The 22,568-nt window shown below is 51.8% G+C and overlaps 1 protein-coding gene across 5 annotated transcripts in view; it reads right to left on the bottom strand.

Annotated features, from left to right (window-relative positions):
* Nucleotides 1-11,400, bottom strand: part of RDH13 (retinol dehydrogenase 13) — a 30,263-nt gene extending 18,863 nt beyond the window's left edge. For 4 of the 5 annotated variants that reach the window (XR_004031905.1, XR_004031903.1, XR_004031904.1 and 1 more), the window contains exons 1-3: nt 9,999-10,435; nt 6,178-6,296; nt 3,688-3,843 (exon numbers count right to left, since the gene is read on the bottom strand). Coding sequence is in view for 1 of the 5 variants with exons in the window: in XM_030819623.1 (XP_030675483.1) it covers nt 3,688-3,843; nt 6,178-6,296; nt 9,999-10,267 (544 nt within the window). In the remaining 4 variants the exon portion in view is untranslated. Of the gene's footprint in view, nt 1-3,687; nt 3,844-6,177; nt 6,297-9,998; nt 10,436-11,365 lie in introns of those variants that run through there. The other variant, XR_004031906.1, reaches the window with a different exon arrangement.
* Nucleotides 11,401-22,568: the final 11,168 nt, after the last annotated feature.

Raw genomic sequence — 22,568 nt, 5'->3', positions numbered from 1 at the left:
TTTAGTAGACACAGGGTTTCACCGTGTTAGCCAGGATGGTCTCGATCTCCTGACCTTGTGATCCGCCCGCCTCAGCCTCCCAAAGTGCTGGGATTACAGGCGTGAGCCACCACGCCCACAAGCCTGCCTAATTGTTTTGTATTTTTTGTAGAGATGAGGTCTTGCTATGTTGCCCAGACTGATCTCAAACTCCCTGATAAACAAGGCTGTGGGTACCTGCTTCCTGGGGCTCTTTGCTTTGTGTTCTTTCTAGTCTGGAGCTGGAAAGAGCTACAGCTTCCAGCTCTGTCAGGGTGTCATCTCACAAACTGTGATCTTCCCAAAACTTCTGTCTCCCAAAGTGCCAGGAAGACAGGTGTGAGCCACTGCACCTGGCCTGCCCAAATGTGGAAGAATACACACCACATAAAATGTACCATCTTCACTATTTTTAAATCCACTGATGTCTTTATTCCTGGCTGTTGATCTTAGGAAAACACCAAGAAGCTGGTACTTGATTTGCTAAAAAAAAGTCACAGACACAGCTTTACTTAATCCTCTAGCGAGGCCTGGCGCGGTGGCTCACACCTGTAATCCCAGCACTTTGGGAGGCCGAGGCAGGCGGATCATGAGGTCAGGAGATTGAGACCATCCTGGCTAACACGGTGAAACCCCGTCTCTACTAAAAAATATAAAAAATTGGCCGGGCAAGGTGGCGGGCGCCTGTAGTCCCCACCACTCAGGAGGCTGAGGCAGGAGAATGGCGTAAACCCGGGAGGCGGAGCTTGCAGTGAGCCAAGATGCGCCACTGCTCTCCAGCCTGAGCGACAGAGCAAGACACTGTCTCAAAAAAAAAAAAAAAAAAAAAAATCTTCTAGAGAATCCCAGAAAATAGAATTATTATTCCATTTCCCGGAAGAGGAACGTGTGGCTAAGAGAGGAGGCATCACCTGCCCAAGTGTGTCCAGCCTGGGTCCTCGCTGCCCACAAGGCCCTGCACTGTCTCAGGGACCTCAGTGCTCTGGACACCTGTCTCCACAAGCCAGAGACAAGATCAGAGGCGCCCTGGGTGGGACTGCCTGGGACAGTGTGCATGAAGGTGACAGTGCTGTACCTGGTACACAGCAGGTGCTTAATAAATGTTCATCCACCTCTGAGACTGAGGCATTGCCCTCTCACTGTTCTTTGTGATCTCACCATAGTGCCTCTCACCTCCACAACAGCGCCGGCTCTTTCTTGATCCCCAAGGGCACAGCAGGGGCTCAATATGAATGAATGAATGAATGAATGAATGAACGAACGAATGAACGAACAAACCTACACCTGCACCTGCCTCCCTATGGCTGTGAGTGGCACAAGGACAGCTCTGGTTCATCTCACACCTCCAGCACCTGGTCAGGTCTGAGATCACGTCTGCTAAATAAATGAGGTCCCACAACTCCCTCTTTCCTTGTTCATTTCCTGAGTACCCATTTACTGAGCGGGGCACATTGACTCTGAACAAGAAAGCTTTGGCCCCTTCAGTGCCAGACTAGAAAAGAAACAAAGCAGCTGGGCGTGGTGGCTCACGCCTGTAATCCCAGCACTTTGGGAGGCTGAGGCGGACAGATCACAAGGTCAGGAGTTCGAGACCAGCCTGACCAACATAGTGAAACCCCATCTCTACTAAAAATATAAAAATTAGCCGGGCATGGTGGCACACACCTATAGTCTTGGGAGGCTGAGGCAGGAGAATCGCTTGAGCCCAGGAGGTGGAGGTTGCAGTGAGCTGAGATTGTGTCATTGCACTCTAGCCTGGGTGACAAAGCAAGACTCCGTCTCAAAAAAAAAGGTCTTGCTCTGTCGTCCAGGTTAGAGTGCAGTGGTGCAAACACGGCTCACTGCAGCCTTGAACTCCCGGGCTCAAGTGATCCTCCTGCCTCAGCCTCCTGAGTAGCTGGGACTATAGGCACATGCCAGGATGCCCGGCTAATTTTTTTTTTTTTAATCTTTGGTACACACAAGGTCTCACTATGCTTCCTAGGCTGGTCTCTAACTCCTGAGCTCAAGCAGTCCTAAGAGAAGAGATTTTAAATGTGGTCACCACAAAAACAGGTAAGTATTTGAGGTGATACATACGTTAATTAACTTGATTTAGCCATTCTACAATGTATACAATGTACATCATGTTGTACATAATATATACAAGTGTACATGTCAACTAAACAATAAATATATAATTTTAATGTATTCTTGAGTCTATTTAAAGATGAACAACAATAGAAAAGCTAGAGGATGGTCCCAGTTTTACATAAAAATACATAAATACACACACACGAACCTATTAGAAACAAGACTAGAAAGAAATCCATAAAAGTGATTCTCCTGGGGTTGGTGCAGATCAAAGGTGTTTAGTTCTCTTTTATTGAGACAGAGTCTCACTCTGTCACCCAGGCTGGAGTGCAGTGGCACAATCTCAGCTCACTGCAACCTCCGCCTCCCGGGTTCAAGCAATTCTCCTGCCTCAGCACCCTGAGTAGCTGGGATTACAAGTGTGCACCACCACGCCTGGCTAATTTTTGTATTTTTAGTACAGACAGGGTTTCACCATGTTGGCCAGGCTGGTCTTGAACTCCTGACCTCAAGTGATCCACCTGCCTCAGCCTCCCAAAGTGCTGGAATTACAGGCGTGAGCCACCGTGCCCAGCCAGTTCTGTCTTCTTTACACTGCAGTATTTTATAAATGTCCCATAACAAACACGTATTTCTTTAACCATGGTGGGGAAGGCACTTGATCAATAAATGCTTAATAAGGTCGGGTGCAGTGGCTCATGCCTGTAATCCCAGCACTGTGGGAGGCTGACCTGGGAGGATCACTTGAGCCCAGGAGTTTGAGACCAGCCTGACCAACATGGTGAAACCCCAGCTCTAAAAACAAAACAAAACAAAAAAACAATAATTAGCTGTGTGTGGTGGCATAAGCCTGTACTCCCAGCTACTTGGGAGGCTGAAGTGGGAGGATCACTTGAGCCCAGCAGGTTGACACTGCAGTGAGCCATGACTGCATCACTGCACTCCAGCCTGAGTGACAGAGCAAGACTTTGTCTCAAAAAAAAAAAGCCAGGTGCAGTGGTGTGCTTCCATAGCCCCAGCTACTCAGGAGTCTGAGGCAGGAGGATCACCTGAGCCCAGGAGGTCAAGGCGGCAGGGAGCCGTGTTTGCACCACTGCACTCCAGCCTGGGTGACAGACCCTGTCTCAAACTAACTAATTATTCAGGCCGGGCGTGGTGGCTCACACCTGTAATCCCAGCACTTTGGGAGGCTGAGGCAGGCAGATCACGTGAGGTCCGGAGTTCCAGACCAGCCTGGCCAACGTGGTGAAACCCCGTCTCTACTAAAAATACAAAAATTAGCTGGGTGTGGTAGCAGGCACCTTGATCCCAGCTACTCAGGAGGCAGACGTTACAGTGAGCCAAGATCGCGCCGTTGCCCTCCAGCCTGGCCAACAGCGTGAGACTCCCTCTCAAAAGAATAATAATAATAATAAATAAATAAACAAAGTCATTGCTTGCAGGCTGTACAAAAAAAGGCAGCAACTGGATTTGGCCCCTAACCCATAGTTTGCCAAAACTCTGCTCTAAAGTTTGCTTGCTTCGTTCACTTCTCAGAGCCTGGCCCTGGGAGCTGCCTATCCCAGTCCTCACCCCACATGGCCAGCGTTCTCCTACCTTCAATGATCTTCGCTGCAAACTCTCGGATGGACTTGAGGGAAGCCAAGTCCAGGTGCCGGGTGTTGACGTGGTGATTGAGGGTCTCCCCACGGATGTACTTCGCCGCCGCCTCACACTTCCCCATGTCTCGGCAGGCCAGGATGATGTTGCCTCCTGAAAACCCAGGATGGAAAAAGATTTAAATTAATAATCCACTCCTGGGTACTGACCTCAGAGAAATGAAAACATACGTCTACACAAAAACACGTGCACCAATGTTCACTGCGGCATTCTTCACAAGAGCCAGAAGGTAGAAGCAACCAAACGTCCATCTGTGGATGAAGGGACAACAAAATGTGGTCCATCCACAGAGATGGAATATTAGACGGCCGTGAAAAGGAGTGAAGCACTGGCTCATGCTACAGCAAGGATGACCGTCAGAAACACTGTGCTCGGGGAAAGAAACCAGACACGAAAGACCAGACAGCGTACAATCCCACTTACATGAATTCTATGTATATGATTTCACACCTATGAAATGCCCAGAACAGGCAAATCCATAGAGAAAGAAAATAGATTACTGGTTTTCTAGGGCTGGGGGTGGGGAGAGGGAATTACAGCTCGATAGTTAAAGTGAGCAAGGTTTCTTTCTAGGGTAACAGATGTTCTAAGATTGATTTTAAAGATGGTTGCATCACTGTGACTATACTAAACATCACTGAATTGGTCAGGCACAGTGGCTCACACCTGTAATTCCAGCACTTTGGGAGGCCAAGGCAAGAGGATTTTTTTTTTTTTTTTTTTAGATGGAGTCTCACTCTGTCACCCAGGCTGGAGTGCAGTGGTGCAATCTCGGCTCACTGCAACCTCCACCTCTCCTGGGTTCAAGCAATTCTCCCACCTCAGCCTCCCGAGTAGCTGGGATTACAGGCGCCTGCCACCACAACTAGCTAATTTTTTTTTTTTTTGTATTTTTAGTAGAGACAGGGGTTTCACCACGTTAGCCAAGCTAGTCTTGAACTTTTGACCTCAGGTGATCCGCTCCGCAGCCTCCCAAAGTACTGGGATTACAAATAAGCCACAATGCCCAGCCTCCAATTTTTTTTGTTGTGGTAAAATACAAATCACTTAAAATTTATCATCTTAACCCCCTTTTTTGTTTATTCTTTTTTTTTTTTTGAGTCAGTCTCACTCTGCTGCCGCAGCTGGAGTGCTGGCACCATCATAGCTCACTCAGCCTTCAAGCCCTAGGCTGGGACTACAGGCACCACCTGTGCCGGCATGCCTGGCTAATTCTGGTAGAGATGGGGGTGTTGCTATGGTGTCCAGGCTGGTCTGGAACCCCTGGCCTCAAGTGATCCTCCTGCCTCAGCCTCTAAAAGTGCTGGAATTATAGATGTGAGCCACCGAGACCTGCCCTCTTAGCCATTTTTAAGTGTCCAGTTCATTGGTATTAAAAACATTTATGGCTGGGCTGGGCACGGTGGCTCACACCTGTAATCCCAGCACTTTGGGAGACCAAGGCAGGTGGATCACCTGAGGTCAGGAGTTCAAGACCAGCCTGGCCAACACAATACAAACTTAGCTGGGTGTGGTGCTGCATGCCTGTAATCCCAGCTACTCGGGTGGCTGAGGCAGGAGAATCGCTTGAACCCAGGAGGCGGAGGTTGCAGTGAGCCAAGATCACGCCACTGCACTCCAGCCTGGGCAACATGAGCAAAACTCCATCTCAAAAAATAATAATAATAATAATAATTCCTAATGTTGTGCAATCATTACAACCATCCATCTCTCAAAACTGTTTCATCTTCCCAAACTAAACTTCTGTTTCCATTAAACAATAACTCCCCATTCTCCCCTCCCCTCCCGACCCCTGGCAAGCACCATTCAAACTTCTCTCTCTCTGAATTTAACTCTAGGTAGCTCCTGTAAGTGGAATCATACAGTATTTGCTCTTCTGTCGACCAGCTTATTTCACTTCGTAGAATGTCCTCAAGGTTCATCTGTTTCAATGCCCTTTTTTTGGTTTGTTTTGTTTTGCTTTGTTTTGTTTTTGAGTCTCGCTATGTTACCCAGCCTTGAGTGCAGTGGCGCCATCTCGGCTCACTGCAACCTCTGCCTCTCAGGTTCAAGCGATTCTCCTGCTTCAGCCTCCCAAGTAGCTGGGACTACAGGTGCCCGCCACAACTCCTGGCTAATTTTTGTATTTTTAGTAGAGACGGGGCTTCACCATTTTGGTTAGGCTGGTCTCGAACTCCTGACCTTGTGACCGCCAGCCTCGGCCTCCCAAAGTGCTGAGATTACAGGCATGTGCCACTGCGCCCAGCCAGAATGCCCTTCCTTTTTAAGGCTGAATCATATGCCCCTGTCTATAGAGGCCACATTCTGTTTCCCTGTTCATCTGTGGATGAGTGCCTGGGTTCCTTCCACTTCTGGACAGTGAATAATGCTGCAATGAGCATGGATGTGCAGATATCTCTCTGAGAGCCAAAGCAGGGGAGATTTTACCTCTCCTGGCCAGTTCCAAGGCGGTCTGCTTCCCAATGCCTGTGTTGGCGCCCGTCACGATGACCGTCTTCCCAGAGATGGTGGCCTTGCTGGGGCAAGCCCCACCGGTGACATAGTCCCTGAGGGTGAGAAGCGGCACGGTCAGTCCTGTCTGCCCACTCACTCCACGTGCCCCTGACTGAATGATCTCAGGCAAACCTGTCTGAGCTCACTCACGTACCCCAACTGAAACACAGACAACATCACATCACACCATGGGATCTCTGTCACGTTCTCCACAAATGGCTCCACCCATGTATGGTGTGTGGAACGCCTTCAGCAAGTGACACTCGTTATTTTCTAAATGCTCACTGCATGAGATTCCCGGCCAGGCGAGGTGGCTCGCGCCTGTAATCCCAGCACTTTGGGAGGCCGAAGTTTTGGGGGGCGGGGGCAGATCACTTGAGGTCAGGAGTTCAAGTCCAGCCTGGCAAACATGGCGAGACCCCCGTCTCTACTAAAAATACAAAAATTAGCCAGGCGTGTAGGGAAAAGAGAGATCAGACTGTTACTGTGTCTATACAGAAAGGAAAGACATAAGAGACTCCATTTTGAAAAAGCTCTGTACTTTAAACAATTGCTTCGCTGAGAGGTTGTTCATTTGTAGCTTCGCCCCAGCCGCTTTGACCCAACCTGAAGCTCACAAAAACACGTGCTGTATGGAATCAAGGTTGAAGGGATCCAGGGCTGTGCAGGACGTGCCTTGTTAACAAAAATGTTTACAGGCAGTGTACTTGGTAGAAGTCATCGCCATTCTCTAGTCTCAATAAACCAGGGGCACAATGCACTGTGGAAAGCCGCAGGGACCTCTGCCCTGGAAAGCGGGGTGTTGTCCAAGGTTTCTCCCCATGTGATAGTCTGAAATATGGCCTCGTGGGATGAGAAAGACCTGACCGACCCCCAGCCCGACACCCGTAAAGGGTCTGTGCTGAGGAGGATTAGTAAAAGAGAAAAGCCTCTTGCAGTTGAGATAGAGGAAGGCCACTGTCTCCTGCCTGCCCCTGGGAACTGAACGTCTCGGTATAAAACCCGATTGTACATTTGATCATCCTGAGATAGGAGAAAAACCGCCCTATGGTGGGAGGTGAGACATGTTTGCAGCAATGCTGCCTTGTTATTCTTTACTCCGCTGAGATGTTTGGGTGGAGAGAAACAGAAATCTGGCTTACGTGCACATCCAGGCATAGTACCTTCCCTTGAACTTCATTATGACATAGATTCTTTTGCTCACATGTTTCTTGCTGACCTTCTCCTTATTATCACCCTGCTCTCCTACTACATTCCTTTTTGCTGAAATAATGAAAATAATAACCAATAAAAACTGAGGGAACTCATCGAGGCCGGTGCAGGTGCCGGTCCCCTGGGCCCACTGTTGTTTCTCTGTACTTTGTCTCTGTGTCTCTTTCTTTTCTCAGTCTCTCGTCCCACCCGACTAGAAATACCCACAGGTGTGGAGGGGCAGGCCACCCCTTCACAGGCGTGGTGGCGCACACCTGTGATCTCAGCTACTCGGGGGGCTGAGGCACGAGAATTGCTTGAACCTGGAAGGCAGAGGTTGCAGTGAGTCGAAATGGTGCCAGCCTGGGCAACAGACGAGACTGTCTCAAAAAAATTTAAATTTAAAATGCCTGCTGCATGAGATTCCCATGGCTGCCGTACGCATTACCACAAACTTAGTGGCTTAAAACCACATAAGTGCATCTTCCTCCAGTTCGGCAGGTCAAGAGTCCAAAATACGTCTCACTGGAATAAATCAAGGTGTTGGTAGAGTCAGGTTCCGTCTGGAGGCCCTAAGGGAGAACCCACTTCCAGCTCCTACAGACCACCACATTCCTCCACTCTTGGCCCCGCCTCCATCTTCAAACTGCATCCTCACCGGAACCTCTCCTTTATTTATTTATTACTTATTTATTTTTTTGAGACAGAGTCTCGCTCTGTCGCCCAGGCTGGAGTGCAGTGGCACAATCTCGGCTCACTGTAACCTTCGCCTCACAGGTTCAAGCAATTCTCCTGCCACAGGTTCAAGCAATTCTCCTGCCACAGGTTCAAGCAATTCTCCTGCCTTGGCTGGGATTACAAGCACAAGCCACCACACCTGGCTAATTTCTTTTGTATTTTTAGTAGAGACGGAGTTTTACCATGTTGGTCAGGCTGGTCTCAAACTCCTGACCTTGTGATCCGCCTGCCTTGGCCTCCCAAAGTGCTGCGATTACAGGCGTGAGCCACTACACCCGACAACCTCTCCTTCTATCTTCCATCTCCCCTCTGACTGAGCCTCCTGCTCCCTCTTATAAGGACCCTATAAGACTACAAGGCAGGCCCGGCACAGTGCCTCACACCTGTAATCCCAGCACTCTGGGAGGCCAAGGCCGGAGGATCACTTGAGGTCAGGAGTTCGAGACCAGCCATGGCCAACGTGCTGACACCCCATCTCTACTAAAAATACAAAAATTAGCAGGGCTCGGTGGTGCGCACCTGTAGACTCAGCTACTTGGGAGGCTGGGGTGGGAGGACCACCTGAGCCCAGGGAGGTTGAGGCTGCAGTGAGCTGTGACAGCATGACTGCACTCCAGCCTGGGTGACAGAGAGACCCTGTCTCCAAAAAAAAAAAAAAAAGACTACATGATAATCATAAGATCCTTCACTTGACCAGGCACGGTGGCTCATGCCTGTAACCCCAGCACTTTGGGAGGCCAAGGTGGGCAGATCACCTTTGGTCGGGAGCTCAAGACCAGCCTGACCAACATGGAGAAACCTCGTCTCTACTAAAAATACAAAATTAGGCAGGCGTGGTGGCACATGCCTGTAATCCCAGCTACTCAGGAGGCTGAGGCCGGACAATCGCTTGAACCCGGGAGGTGGAGGTTGCGGTGAGCCAAGGTCGTGCCATCGCACTCCAGCCTGGGCAACAACAGTGAAACTCTGTCTCAAAAAAAAAAAAAAAAGATCCTTCACTTAACACATCAGCAAGAACCTCTCACACGTGAGGTAATGTAGTCACACGTTCTGAGGATTAGGACGTGGACCCCTCTGCGGAGCCAGGACTCTGCCCACCACACCCATGTCCCACAGAGGCTAACGCTGGAAACAAGACAGTGTCCAGCAACAGGAGACTGGGCAGGTAAACAGCACTGCACCCACAGGAGAGAAGGGCACCATGCAATACAGTGGTCACCAGCCACTGAGGCTAATTTTTAAGAAAGTAAACTAAGTAGGCTGGGCGAAGTGGCTCACACCTGTAATCCCAGCACTCTGGGAGGCCGAGGCGGGCGGATCACCCGAGGGCAGGTGTTTGAGACCAGCCTGGCCAACATGGCAAAACCCCGTCTCTACTAAAAATACAAAAATTAGCCGGGCGTAGTGGCGCGCCTGTGGTCTCAGCTCCTGGGGACGCTAAGGTGAGAGGATCACCTGAGCCCAGGAGGTCAAGGCTGCAGTGAGCCAAGATCGCGCCACCGCACTCCAGCCTGGGTGACAGGGCCAGATTCTGCCTTTAAAAATAAACGAACAAATAAATAATACAAAACAACAAAATAAAGAGTTTAAAAGTCTGGAAGGAAAGCAACGTTTACAAGGGCCCAGGCTCGCCCTTCCCTCCGAGTGACCTTGGGCCGGTGACCTGGCCGGTCAGAGCGCAGGTTTGCCCCACTCCGGGCGGGCCCTGCGGGTCGGGAGCTACGGGGCCTGGACCCGGGTGCGAGGGGCGGGGGTCTCCGCCGCCTTCCCGGCCCCTGCGCGGGGGGCCCGCCTTGACCGCACACGCGGGGCTAGAATGTACTCACTTGAGCAGCACGGCGGCGCCTGCTACCGTGCCGAGCGCCGACAGCGGCAGCAGGTAGCGGCTCATGCCCGGCCGGGGACAGGGGTCAGGGGTCGGCGCGGAGCTTGCGGCACACCAGCCGCCTCTGCAGCTCCGAGTAAGAGCGCGCGACGCAGCCACGCACGAGCGGAGGCGCAGGCGCGGCTGGGCCCGCGGGTTCCGGAACTGGGCTGCGAGGGGCGGGGCGCGGGCCGAGGGGGCGGGGATCCCGGGGGCGGGACCTATGAGCATCGGTCCTGAGCGCTGTCACAGCTGGGAGTGGTGGTTTCAGGAGCCTGTGGGCGTGGCTGCGTCCGGGGGCGGGGCCTATGGTTTGTTCGAATGACGTCACACTTGCCGCACCGTATAAGGCGCGACGCAGTTCTGGAGTGAAATAGGTTCGAATCCCACCACTGTCAATTCCAGACTGTGACCCTCTGTGTGTCTTTCAACTATATCAGCCTATTCTCTCATCTGGAAATGTGTGTTTACCTTCTTCATAGACTTTTGGGGATAATTTGAGAATTTCCATGCCCAGAAACAAGGATTTAGTAGTCTGTGGGTACCTAAGCTCCTGGGGTCCTGCAGGAGAAGGCGGCTGGGGGCCTGGACTCCTGGGTCTGAGGGAGGAGGGGCTGGGGGCCTGGACTCCTGGGTCTGAGGGAGGAGGGGCTGGGGGCCTGGACTCCTGAGTCTAAGGGAGGAGGGGCCGGGAGTATGGACTTCTGGGTCCGACGGATGAGGGGTGGGTGCCTGGACTCCTGAGTCCTAGGGAGGAGGGGCTGGGGGCCTGATTCATTCCCAAATTATCAGAATCTCATCCCCATGTGTGGGCCTGCACACAGATATCTTCCGTGAACTCTGCCTGAACTACCTTTCTTAGATTGAGTATTGCACACACTCCTGCACTCACCTGTCCATGTTTGTCACCCCCACCAAACCGGGATGCACCTCTGGGCACCTGCTTCCCCTTGCACTGCTCACAGGGAGCATATCTGATCACCACCTCCTACCCCTGACAGTGCCTGAGGTGCCAGGAGCAGACACCGCTGGAAACAGGGAAGAATTCAACCCAAGTCACTCTGACTAGGAGTAAGTTTTCTTCCCCATCAGATGAACTGTCATCTTCTTATATGAGCCCTGCCATAATGGAGATTACACAGGCAGGAAGAGCTATTTTAAGACCTTAGTCCATGGCCGGGCACGGTGGCTCACGCCTGTAATCCCAGCACTTTGGGAGGCCAAGACAGATGGATCACGAGGTCAGGAGATCGAGACCAGCCTGGCCAACATGGTGAAACCCCGTCTCTACTAAAAATACAAACATTAGCTGGATGTGGTGGCGCTCACCTGTAGTCCCAGCTACTCAGGAGGCTGAAGCAGGAGAATCACTTGAACTTGAGAGGTGGAGGTTGCAGTGAGCCGAGATTGCCCTACCGCATTCCAGCCTGGCGACAGAGTTTAATTCTGTCAAAAAAAAAAAAAAAAAAAAAAAAAAAAACAAGAAAAAACCTTAGTCCTGTAGACCTTAAGCTCTCACCATCTCAAACGTACTAAGCCAGTTACACAATGCCAAATGCTGTATAAGAGGCACTTGGAGGAGTCAAACTCATAGAGACAGAAAATAGAGTGGTGGCTCAAGGGGCTGGAGGAGATGAGATTGGGAAGTCACAGGATTTGTTTTTTTGTTTTGTTTTGTTTTTTGAGAGACAGAGTCTCACTGTGTCACCCAGGCTGGAGAGTAGTGGGCCATCTCAGCTCACTGCAGCCTCTGCCTCCTGGGTTCAAGCAATTCTCCTGCCTCAGCCTCCCGAGTAGCTGGGGCTACAGGCAGGTGCCACCACACCCGGCTAATTTTTGTATTTTTAGTAGAGATGGGGTTTCACCATGTTGGCCAGGCTGGTCTCGAGCTCCTGTCCTCAGGTGATCCACCTGCCTCGGCCTCCCAAAGTGCTGGGATTACAGGCATGAGCCACTGCACCTGGCTGGGAAGCTGTTTTTTAATAGATAAAGTTTGTTTTGCAAAATAAAAAAAGACCTGAAGGTGGACGGTGGTGATGGTTGCACAACAATGTGAATATACTTAACACTACTGAATTGTACACTTAAAATGGTTAAGATGGTAAATTTTACTTTATGCATATTTTACCACAACGAAAAATAAAGAAAAATTTTAGGCTGGGCATGGTGGCTCATGCCTGTAATCCCAGCACTTTGGGAGGCCAAAGTGGAGAATAGTATGAGCCCAGGAGTTTGACAGCGGCCTGGACAACACGGCAAAACCTTCTCTCTACAAACAATACAAAAATTATCAGGTTTGGTGGCACACATCTGCAGCCTCAGCTACTTGGGAGGCTGAGATGGGAGGTTTGCTTGAGCCCAGGAGGTCAAGGCTATGAAGAGCCGTGATCATGCCACTGCACCCCAGCCTGGGTGACAGAGCAAGACCCCGTCTCAAAAATAATAATAATAGGGCGCGGTGGCTCACACTTGTAATCCCAGCACTTTGGGAGGCTGAGGCGGGAGGATCACGAGGTCAGGAGATCGAGACCATAGTGAAACCCCGTCTCTACTAAAAATACAAAAAAATTAGCCGGGCGTGGTGGCGGGCGCCTGTAGTCCCAGCTACTCGGAGAGGCTGAGGCAGGAGAATGGCGGGAACCCGGGAGGCGGAGCTTGCAGTGAGCCGAGATCGCGCCACTGCACTCCAGCCTGGGCGACAGAGCGAGACTCCGTCTCAAAAAAATAAATAAATAATAATAATAATAATAATAATAATAATAATAATAATAAATGTTTAAATTTAATAACATGGACAATTGGTTCAGATGTTCATTTTCTCAACCTTGAAAAAAAAACACTGTTTTTCTCTATGTCTTTTTCTCCTTTTCTGTAAACTGAAATCCTAATATCATTGACCTCCACGACAGGGATTAGCAAACTTTTTCTACAAACAGCCAGATAGTAAATAATTTCAGCCTTGTGACCCACACAGTGGCTGCTGCACCTACTCTGCCAGAGGAGCTGGGAAGCAGCCATAGATGGTATGAAAACAAGTGAGCATAGCTGTGTTCCCATAAAACTTTATTTACAAAAATAAGCAGTGGGCCACAGTTTACCAGCTCCATTTGAGAGTCTCTCTCCGATGCCCAGGCTGGAGCACAGTGGCGCAATCTCAGCTCACTGCAACCGCTGCCTCCGGGGTTCAAGCGATTCTCCTGCCTCAGCCTCATGAGTAGCTGGGATTACAGGCGCTCGCCACCACACCTGGCTAATTTTTGTATTTTTAGTAGAGACGGGGTTTTGCCATGTTGGCCAGGCCAGTTTCGAACTCCAGACCTCAGGTGATCCACCTGCCTCAGCCTCCCAAAGTGCTGGGATTACAAAGTGTGAGCCACCGCGCCCAGCTACCTGTCATTGAATTTGGAAGGATGGCATGAAGTCATTCATAACAAGGACTTAATCCATAGTAAGTGCCAGAACATTGCTGGCTGTTAATATGGTTATTATAAAGAGAACAATGCATGCAAATTCCTCCTCTGAGGACCTCCTACCTGATTCCCAGACACACCCAAGGGAGTTAGAACATCTATTTGGACTCCGGGTGGGCTGTCCACCCCTTTACCATTTTCCTGGTTGTTATCAAGGTCCTTATCAGCATTGGGTGCTGTCCCAGGTGCTGAGAGGATTCTCCCACAATGCCCTTTGCTTTCCCTATCAGAGGCTTTATGGCACCCAATTCTCATTCACATTCTCTCTCTCTCTCCTTTCTCGTTCTCTCTCTCTCCTCTCTTTCCCTCTCTCTCTCCTTCTTTTTCTCTTCCTCTCTCCCTCTGTCTTCTCTCCCTCTCTCTCCCTCTCTCTGCCTCTCTCTCTGTCTTCTCTTTTCTCCCTCTCTCATCTCTTTCCCTTCTTTTCTCTTTCCTCTCTTTCTCTTCCTCTCTCCCTTTCCCTCCTTCTGTCTTCCTCTCTCCCTCTCCCTCCTTCTGTCTTCCTCTCTCCCTCTCCCTCCTTCTGTCTTCCTCTCTCCCTCTCTCTTCCTCTCTCTTTTCTTCCTCTCTTCTTGTCTCTTTCTCTCCTCTCTCCCTCTCTCCTCTCTCTTCCTCTCCCTCCCTCTTCCTCTCTCTGTTCTTCCTCTCTCTCTTCTTGTCTCTCTCTCTCTCTCCTCTCTCTCTTCTTCTCTCTCTCCCTCTCCCCCCAACTCTCTCTCCCTACACACATCTTGAGAGGCCTCAGCAGTGTAAGTTAAGTTTAGCTATCCTGTGTAGAGATAAGCAAAGGGGGGCAAGGAGCTCCAGTTGTCCCAGACTCCAGCCGTTTGAGTCTTTCCAGCCCAAGCACCTCCCCAGCTTCTTGACAGCCCCAGCCATCACCAAAGGGCACACAGATAAGCTGCCTCCACCAAGGCCTGTGCAGATGGTAGGGTTTTGACTAAAATAGACAGGATCCTTGTCTGAAGCCACTGAGTTTTAGAATAATTTGTTATATGGCCATAGTAACTGGAATGATTGCTCTAGGTTTATTTTATTCATCTTTGCTGCATGCAACACATGCGTGGCTCAGTAACTAGAAGGAAAGAAGAGAAGAAGGGAAGGAGGGGCAGAGGGTGGACAGGAGAGGATGGTAGGTAGGAAAGAAGACAGGAAAAGAGGGTGTTGGTGGCCTTGCCTGCAAGCTGAGCAGGTGACCTCCCAGTTAAGACGGAGGGGACTCAGGGTTCAGGAGGGGCAGAAGGTCCCTGTGTCGGACAGCTGGGCAAGCTTTCTTCAGGGAATGATGGGGATCACGGCCGTGTGAGCCGAAAGATTTCCTTCCGCCAGGAAGGAGACTCCAGGCTGTGGGAACAGCTTAAGCAGAAGGCATGGGACGGGAATGCATGAGAGAGATTGTGGAAGGAGGGAGGGGCTGCCCAGGCTGGCATGCAGGGTATGGGAGGGGTGAAGGGATGAGGCGGGAGCCATCAGTAAAAGGACCCAGAGCGCGGCTCCAATGCCATGGTAGGAAGCTTGGCATTGACTCAGAGGGCGCTGGGTACCGCTGAAGAGTGTTGAGTCACGGAGGGTCATGGGCAGATGCATGTTTTAGAATTTCTTCTTTTCTGGCTGAGATGTAGAGTATGGACTGGAGAGAAGCACGGGGGACATAGGAAAGGTAGTTCTAGAAAGAGGGACTGTCCCACTAGGGAAAGTCAACCAACTGTTCCCCAGTATCCATTCCTCCCTTCCGGCTCATGGCACTAGAGCCACTGATTGATTAGCTGGGTGCTATCAATCTCTCATCTCTCCCTCTTTCTCTCCCCCTCCTGTGTGTCTTTTCTGTCTCTCATCTCTCTCTCATATCTCTCTCATCTCTCTCTCCCTCTTTCTCTCCCCTCCTGTGTCTCCTTCTCTCTCTCTCTCTTTCTCTCTCCCCCATCTCTCTCTTTCTCTCCCTCTGTTCTCTTCTCTCTCTCTTTCTCTCCCCCATCTCTCTCTTTCTCTCCCCTCCTGTGTCTCCTTCTCTCTCTCTCTTTCTCTCTCCCCCATCTCTCTCTTTCTCTCCCCCTTCCTCTCTTTCTCCTCTCACTCTTCCTGTTTCTCTCTCTTCCTTTCTTCCTCTCTTCCTCCCTCTCTCTCTGTTCCTCTTTTCCTTTGTCTCTCCCTCTCCCCGAAACTCTCTCTCCCTATACACACCTGAGAGACCTCAGCAGTGGAAGTTTAGCTACTCCACAGCCCGGCGCGGTGGCTCACGCCTTTAATCCCAGCACTTTGAGAGGCCAAGGCAGGCAGATCACTGGAGATCAGGGGTTTGAAACCAGCCTGGCCAACATGGTGAAACCCTGTCTCTACTACAAGTACCAAAAAATTAGCTGGGCATGGTGGCACACGCCTGTAGTCCCAGCTACTCGGAAGGCTGAGGCAGGAGAATCGCTTGAGCCTGGGAGGTGGAGGTTGCAGTGAGCCGAGACCACACCTCTGCACTCCAGCCTGGGTGACAGAGCGAGATTCTGTCTCAAAAGAAGAAAGAGGAGGCCGGGCGCTGTGGCTCAGGCCTGTAATCCCAGCACTTCGAGAGGCCAAGGCGGGTGGATCACGAGGTCAGGAGATCGAGACCATCCTGGCTAACATGGTGAAACCCCGTCTCTACTAAAAATACAAAAAATTAGCCGGGCATGGTGGCAGGTGCCTGTAGTCCCAGCTACTGGGGAGGCTGAGGCAGGAGAATGGTGTGAACCCGGGAGGCAGAGCTTGCAGTGAGCCAAGATCATGCCACTGCAATCCAGCCTGGGCTGACAGAGTGAGGCTCCGTCAAGAAAGAAAAGAAAAGAAAAAAAGAAAAGAAAAGAAAAAGGGAGGGAGGGAGGGAAGGGAAAGGAAGGGAAGGAAGGGAGGGAGGGAGGAAGGGAAGGAAGGAAGGGAGGGAGGGAGGAAGGGAAGGAAGGAAGGGAGGGAGGGAGGAAGGGAAGGAAGGAAGGGAGGGAGAGAGGAAGGGAAGGAAGGAAGGGAGGGAGAGAGGAAGGGAAGGAAGGAAGGGAGGGAGGGAGGAAGGGAAGGAAGGAAGGGAGGGAGGGAGGAAGGGAAGGAAGGAAGGGAGGGAGAGAGGAAGGGAGGGAAGGGAGGGAGGGAGGAAGGGAGGGAGGAAGGAAGGAAGGAAGGCAGGCAGGCAGGCAGGCAGGCCGGCCCTGATGTTCAGGGAGCTGAGAGTGAAGTCACCGGCTCCAACCCAGGATCCAAACTCAAGTCTGTCTGGGGTCCTATCCCCGTCACCACCACCCCCGCCCCGACCCATCCCTCAGAGACCTGGGAAGGAGCCAGGCTCCTCCGGTTTCAGGAAAGGGCTGCACAAACCGCCCCGCCACGATCCCTCCCAGAGAACAAACAGCTCCTGGCCGCCAGCAGTCTCCCTCCTCCTCCTGCCAGGCCGGTTCCCAGACCCACCCTCCCTTCGCCATAAGCGCCTCTCCCCGCACCCTCACCAGGGCTGACTGTTCTCAGAGGAATGCCCAGGAAAAACCTACCCGAACCCCTTTCAGCTGGGAAGGGGACCCACCTGGGCTTCCTCACTGCCGATGAGACCTCCCCCATCGCACACTTAGAGCTGCCTGTGTTTTCCTTCCTTCCTTAAGCGGGCTGGGAACTCCAGACACTCAGGCTTCGGCCAGCCCATTACAGTAAGCATTCGGCCACCTCTCGGCTGCTACGGTCACTGCTGCTGTCACCATCAACGTGACTGTCTCACACCTCACTTCCTCCGGCCAGCCACACCCCTGCAGATTTAACCCGCTAGCCTCCCTAAGGTTTCCTCTGCCTGAAATCCTCTCCGCGTTCCTGGCTCATTCTCGAAATTGAGGTCAAAGCTCAGACGCCGCCTCCTTCCCTGACCACCCTACCTGAAGCAGCCGCACCTGCCTGCTCCTAGTCACTCCGTTCCTTCACCTGTTTCGTTTCCTCCACAGCGTTTACCACAATCTGAAAGTCTTATTCATGCAGGTGTCTACTTGTTTATCTCCCCACCACACCCACTAGGATGACAATCTCACAAGGGCTGGGGTTTCATCTTTCTCCTCCCCCTCTGTATCTCCAGCACATGAAACATGCTTGGCACACTGTAGGTGCTTAAGTATTTGCTACTACATCACTTTGGGATTTTGCATAGGACAGTCCCAATGCTTAGAATGTCAATCTTTGCTTCATTGTCCTTGGCAAACTCCTATTCATCCTTTGAAACCCCATCCATTTATCCCTTAACCAGGAAAGGCTTCTGTGCCTCATACAACCACCGATAAAGCTGGATTAGGGCTTTCTCTGGGGACACCCCTGCCCTGTGCCACACTTCCATTAGCGCACATATCCCCCATGAATTGTGCACACCAGCAGGGTCTAGAGTAAGGCACACATTTTGTCTCAGGAAATACGTATTGAATAAATAAATTAACTACTTTTTTTGAGACAAGGTCTTGCTCTGTCACCCAGGCTGGAGTGCAGTGGTGCAATCATAGCTCACTGTAGCCTTGACTTCCCAGGCTCAAGCAATCCTCCCACCTCAGCCTCCCAAGCAGCTAGGACCACAAATGCATGCCACTATGCCTGGCTAATTTTTAAATTTTTTTTGTAGGGATGGAATCTCCCTATGTTGCCCAGGCTGGTTTCAAACTCCTAGGCTCTAGGGATCCTCCTGCCTCCGCTTCCCAAAGTACTGGGACTATAGGCGTGAGACACCACAGTCAGCCTCATTATTGAATATGTAAGTAGCTATATCTCTCTGAGACCCAGCCCCCATCTAATTTATAACCTCCCTCCTTCTCAAGAACATGCCTCAGCTCCCGTTGCCAGGGAACCCGACCTTTCTCCTTGTCACGGGATTTTTTTTTTTTTTTTTTTGAGTCAGAATCTCAGTCAGTCACCCAGCCTGGAGTGCATGGCGCAATGGCTCGCTGCAACCTCTGCCTCCCGGGTGCAAGCAATTCTCCTGCCTCAGTCTCCCTAGTAGCTGGGACTACAAGTGCACGCCACCACACCCGGCTACTTTTGTAGAGATGGGGTTTCACCATGTTGGCTAAGCTGGTCTCGAACTCCAGATCTCAAGTGATGGCCTCCCAAAATGCTGGGTAACAGGCGTGAGGCACCACACGCGGCTGTCATAGGCATTTGTCAGCAAATCCTACAGACTAGAGGGCGTGTGTTGCATGGTGTGGGGGTGGGGATAACGGAGGAGATGGGGGTGAGCTCTTCAAGCCCCAGGGGAGAATTCTGTTCCATTCCTGGGACATCCCAGGTGAGAGGGAAGAAAAGCCAGCCCCCCAAGACAGCTATCCCAGACTGGGCATAGAGGCAGACCCTGACCACAGAGCCCTGTCACTCACCCAAGAACAGGTACCAATGACAGAATAGCCAGGCAGAGGGGGGAGAGAGGGGCTTCGGTGATGGATTTCCCTGGTGACTTGCCAAGACAGGGCTTTACTGCCTCCGCCCTGGACTGGCTGAGTCAGACTGTGCAGGGGTGGACACTTTGACTGGTATTTGGGAGGTATTTGCTGTGGGTTACAGGGAAGGAGGGGCCTCCTTTGCGGCCAGAGAAGGAAAGAGGCCCTGGGCCCTGGGACTTGGGTGGAGGCTCCGGTTTCGGTCTCACCTGCTGCTCCAGACCATGGCCTGGAAGGCCGCCTGCGCCACCCCCAAAGCAATGAGATAGGCCCTCCTCCCTCAGACCCAGATCCCCAGCCCCCCCCCCAGGAGTCCAGGCCCAGCCCCTCCTCCTCAGACCCAGGAGTCCAGGCCCAGCCCCTCCTCCCTCAGACCCAGGAGTCCAGGCCCAGCCCCTCCTCCCTCAGACCCAGAGACCAGCCCCAGCCCCTCCTCCCTCAGACCCAGGAGTCCAGGCCCAGCCCTCCTCCCTCAGACCCAGAGACCAGGCCCCAGCCCCTCCTCCCTCAGACCCAGGAGTCCAGGCCCCAGCCCCTCCTCCCTCAGACCCAGGAGTCTAGGCCCCCAGACCCTCCTCCCTCAGACCCAGGAGTCCAGGCCCCCAGCTCCTCCTCCCTCAGACCCAGGAGTCCAGGCCCAGCCCCTCCTTCCTCAGACCCAGGAGTCCAGGTCCCAGTTCCTCCTCCCTCAGACCCAGGAGTCCAGGTCCCCAGCTCCTCCTCCCTCAGACCCAGGAGTCCAGGCCCCCAGCCCCTCCTCCCTCAGACCCAAGAGGCCTTGGAACCACACCGAATGCTTCTATGAGATAGTTTTCTCCACTTGCTCATGAAGAAATGAGCCCAGTCAGATCTGCATCTGTGTCACAGCCCAGGGCCACTGTAACCTTAGGCTACTGACTTCCCTCTCGGAGCCTCTGTTTTCTCCTCTGTCAATGGGGCAAGGGGTCTGCTCCATCCCTCAAACCCCAACTCAGGTAGGGTCAAGCACAGAAAATACCTGTGGCATGAATGTGATGAGAACACAGAATTGCAGAAGCCAAAGAAAGAGAAGCATAAGGGCCCTCCTTCTACCCCTACCTCCCCCACCCACTGCTGCACACACCAGGACCACCTGGCTGGGTAGCCAGGAGCTCACAGCCCTAGCCCCGCTGGCCACCCCTGCAGCCCCCTCCTTCACTCAGGCAGTCTCATGGCCCAGAACACCCCTATCTTCTAGGATTGACACTGGCTGTCAAACTCATCCTTCAAGGTGATTCCTGGCCTGCCCTCCTCCTCCAGCAGCCTGTCCTGACCCTCAGCAGCCTCTCCTGGCCTTGGCAGAGCCCCTCGTGTCCTCCCTTGCAGCACGCACGGGAAGAAAGGCCATCGTCCTCGCCATTGCTAACACCGGCCTTGCGTCTCCTCTTTGCCAGATACTGTATTGACAACTCTCTACAATCTGAGTTTATCCTCCCAATAAGCTGGGTATGATGGCTCATGCCTGTCATTCCAGCACTTCGGGAGGACGAGGCAGGAGTATCACATGAGCCCAGGAGTTGGAGACCAGCCTGGGCAACACAGGGAGATTTTATCTTTACTATATATATGTATAATATATATGTATGTATATATATATATATATACACACACACACACACACATACACACACACACACACACACACATATATATATATGAGCCAAGCATGGTAGTGCTCACCTATGGTTGGGAGAGTGGAGGCAGGGTCTGAGAGGGGAGGATCGCTCCAGTAGGTCCAGGCTGCAGTGAGCTGTGATTATGACACTGCATTCTAGCCTGGGCCACAGAACGAGACCTTGTCTCAATTAAAAAAAAAAATGGGGATAATAGGACCCATTCCATAGGATGTGTTGAGCATTATGCATACACACACACGCACACACACGCACATTTATGATGTACTGAGAAGATATAAGCACACAATAAGTATCTCCAGAATTATCAAGTGGCAAAGCCAGGATTCAGACCCACACCTGCCCGAGGCTCTCTGCCATCAGACCACACTATATCCCTTTCTCTCTGTTCCTTCATCCCCATCAATCCAAGGCAAAAACGTGCCTTCTCTGATTTCCAGCCTCACTCAGCATAGACCATGGAGGCAACGTATCTTGAATGAAGCAATGAAGCAATAATGCACACGAATGCGCCAAATGCCAAAAGCTCGTTCACTCAACAAGTATCTCTCCAACACTTTCTATGTGCTAGACCCAATTCCGTGTGCTGCAGATTAAGTGGGGGACTAATCACACAAAAATCTTTGCCCTCGTGAAGCTTGCTTTTGTTTTTTTCAGACAGAGTCTCACTCTGTTGCCCAGGCTAGAGTGCAGTGGCGCGATCTTGGCTCACTGCAGGCTCCGCTTCCCTGGTTCCCGCCATTCTCCTGCCTCAGCCTCCTGAGTAGCTGGGACTACAGGCGCCCACCAACACGCCCGGCTAATGTTTTGTATTTTTAGTACAGACAGGGTTTCACCGTGTTAGCCAGGATGGTATCGATCTCCTGACCTCGTGATCTGCCGGCCTCGGCCTCCCAAAGTGCTGGGATTACAGGCGTGAGCCACCACACCCGGCCACATTTTTTTTTTTAAAGATGGAATCTCGCTCTGTCACCCAGGCTGGAGTGCAGTGGCGTGATCATCTCGGCTCACTGCAACCTCCACCTCCCAGTTTCAAGCGACTCTCTTGCCTTGGTCTCCCAAGAAGCTGGGATTACAGGTGTGCACCACCAACTCTGGCTAATTTTTTGTATTTTTAGTAGAAATGAGGTTTTATCATGTTGGTGACATGGTGTGATCTCGGCTGACTGCAACCTCCACCTCTGGGGTTCAAGTGATTTCCTTGTCTCAGCCTCCCAAGAAGCTGAGATTACAGGTGTACACCACCACCCCCGGCTAATTTTTATATTTTCAGTAGAGACGGGGTTTCACCATGTTGGCCAGGCTGGTCTCGAACTCCCAACCTCAAGTGATCCACCCACCTCAGCCTCCCAAAGTGCTGGGATTACAGGCGTGTGCCACTGCGCCCAGCCTGTGAAGCTTGCATTCTAACGGAGGAGACACAGACAAAATGAACCAGGAACACAGTGGGTAAGAAGGTGAAAAGTGCTCCACACAAAAAAATGAAGTAGGGAGAGAGGAAAGAGACTACGAAGAAGTTGGGTTGCCGGGCGCGGTGGCTCACACCTGTAATCCCAGCACTTTGGGAGGCCGAGGCGGGCAGATCACGAGGTCAAGAGATCAAGACCATCCTGGCCAACATGGTGAAACCCTGTCTCTACTAAAAGTACAAAATTAGCCAGGTGTGGTGGCGCATGCCTGTAGTCCCAGCTACTCAGGAGGCTGAGGGAGGAGAATCACTTGAACCTGGGGGGCAGAGATTGTGGTGAGCCAAGACCGCACCACTGCACTCCAGCCTGGGCAACAAGAGCGAAACTCTGTGTCAAAAAAAAAAAAAAAAGACATCAAGTAAGGGATGCCACCATTTGAAACAGGGTCGTCACCCAGTCCTCTGAGAAGGTGACATTCAGGCAAAGACCGAAGGAGGCAAGGAAGCGAGGCATGAGGGTATCTGGTAGAAGAGCATTCCAGGCAGAGAAAACAGAAAGTGCAAAGGCCCTGAGGCAGGACCGGGTCCGGA

The sequence above is a fragment of the Nomascus leucogenys genome, chromosome 10 (assembly GCF_006542625.1).
Source record: "Nomascus leucogenys isolate Asia chromosome 10, Asia_NLE_v1, whole genome shotgun sequence".
Lineage (NCBI taxonomy): Eukaryota > Metazoa > Chordata > Mammalia > Primates > Hylobatidae > Nomascus > Nomascus leucogenys.
The sequence above is the reverse complement of the archived record's forward strand: the minus strand, read 5'-3'. Positions and strand labels throughout refer to the sequence as shown.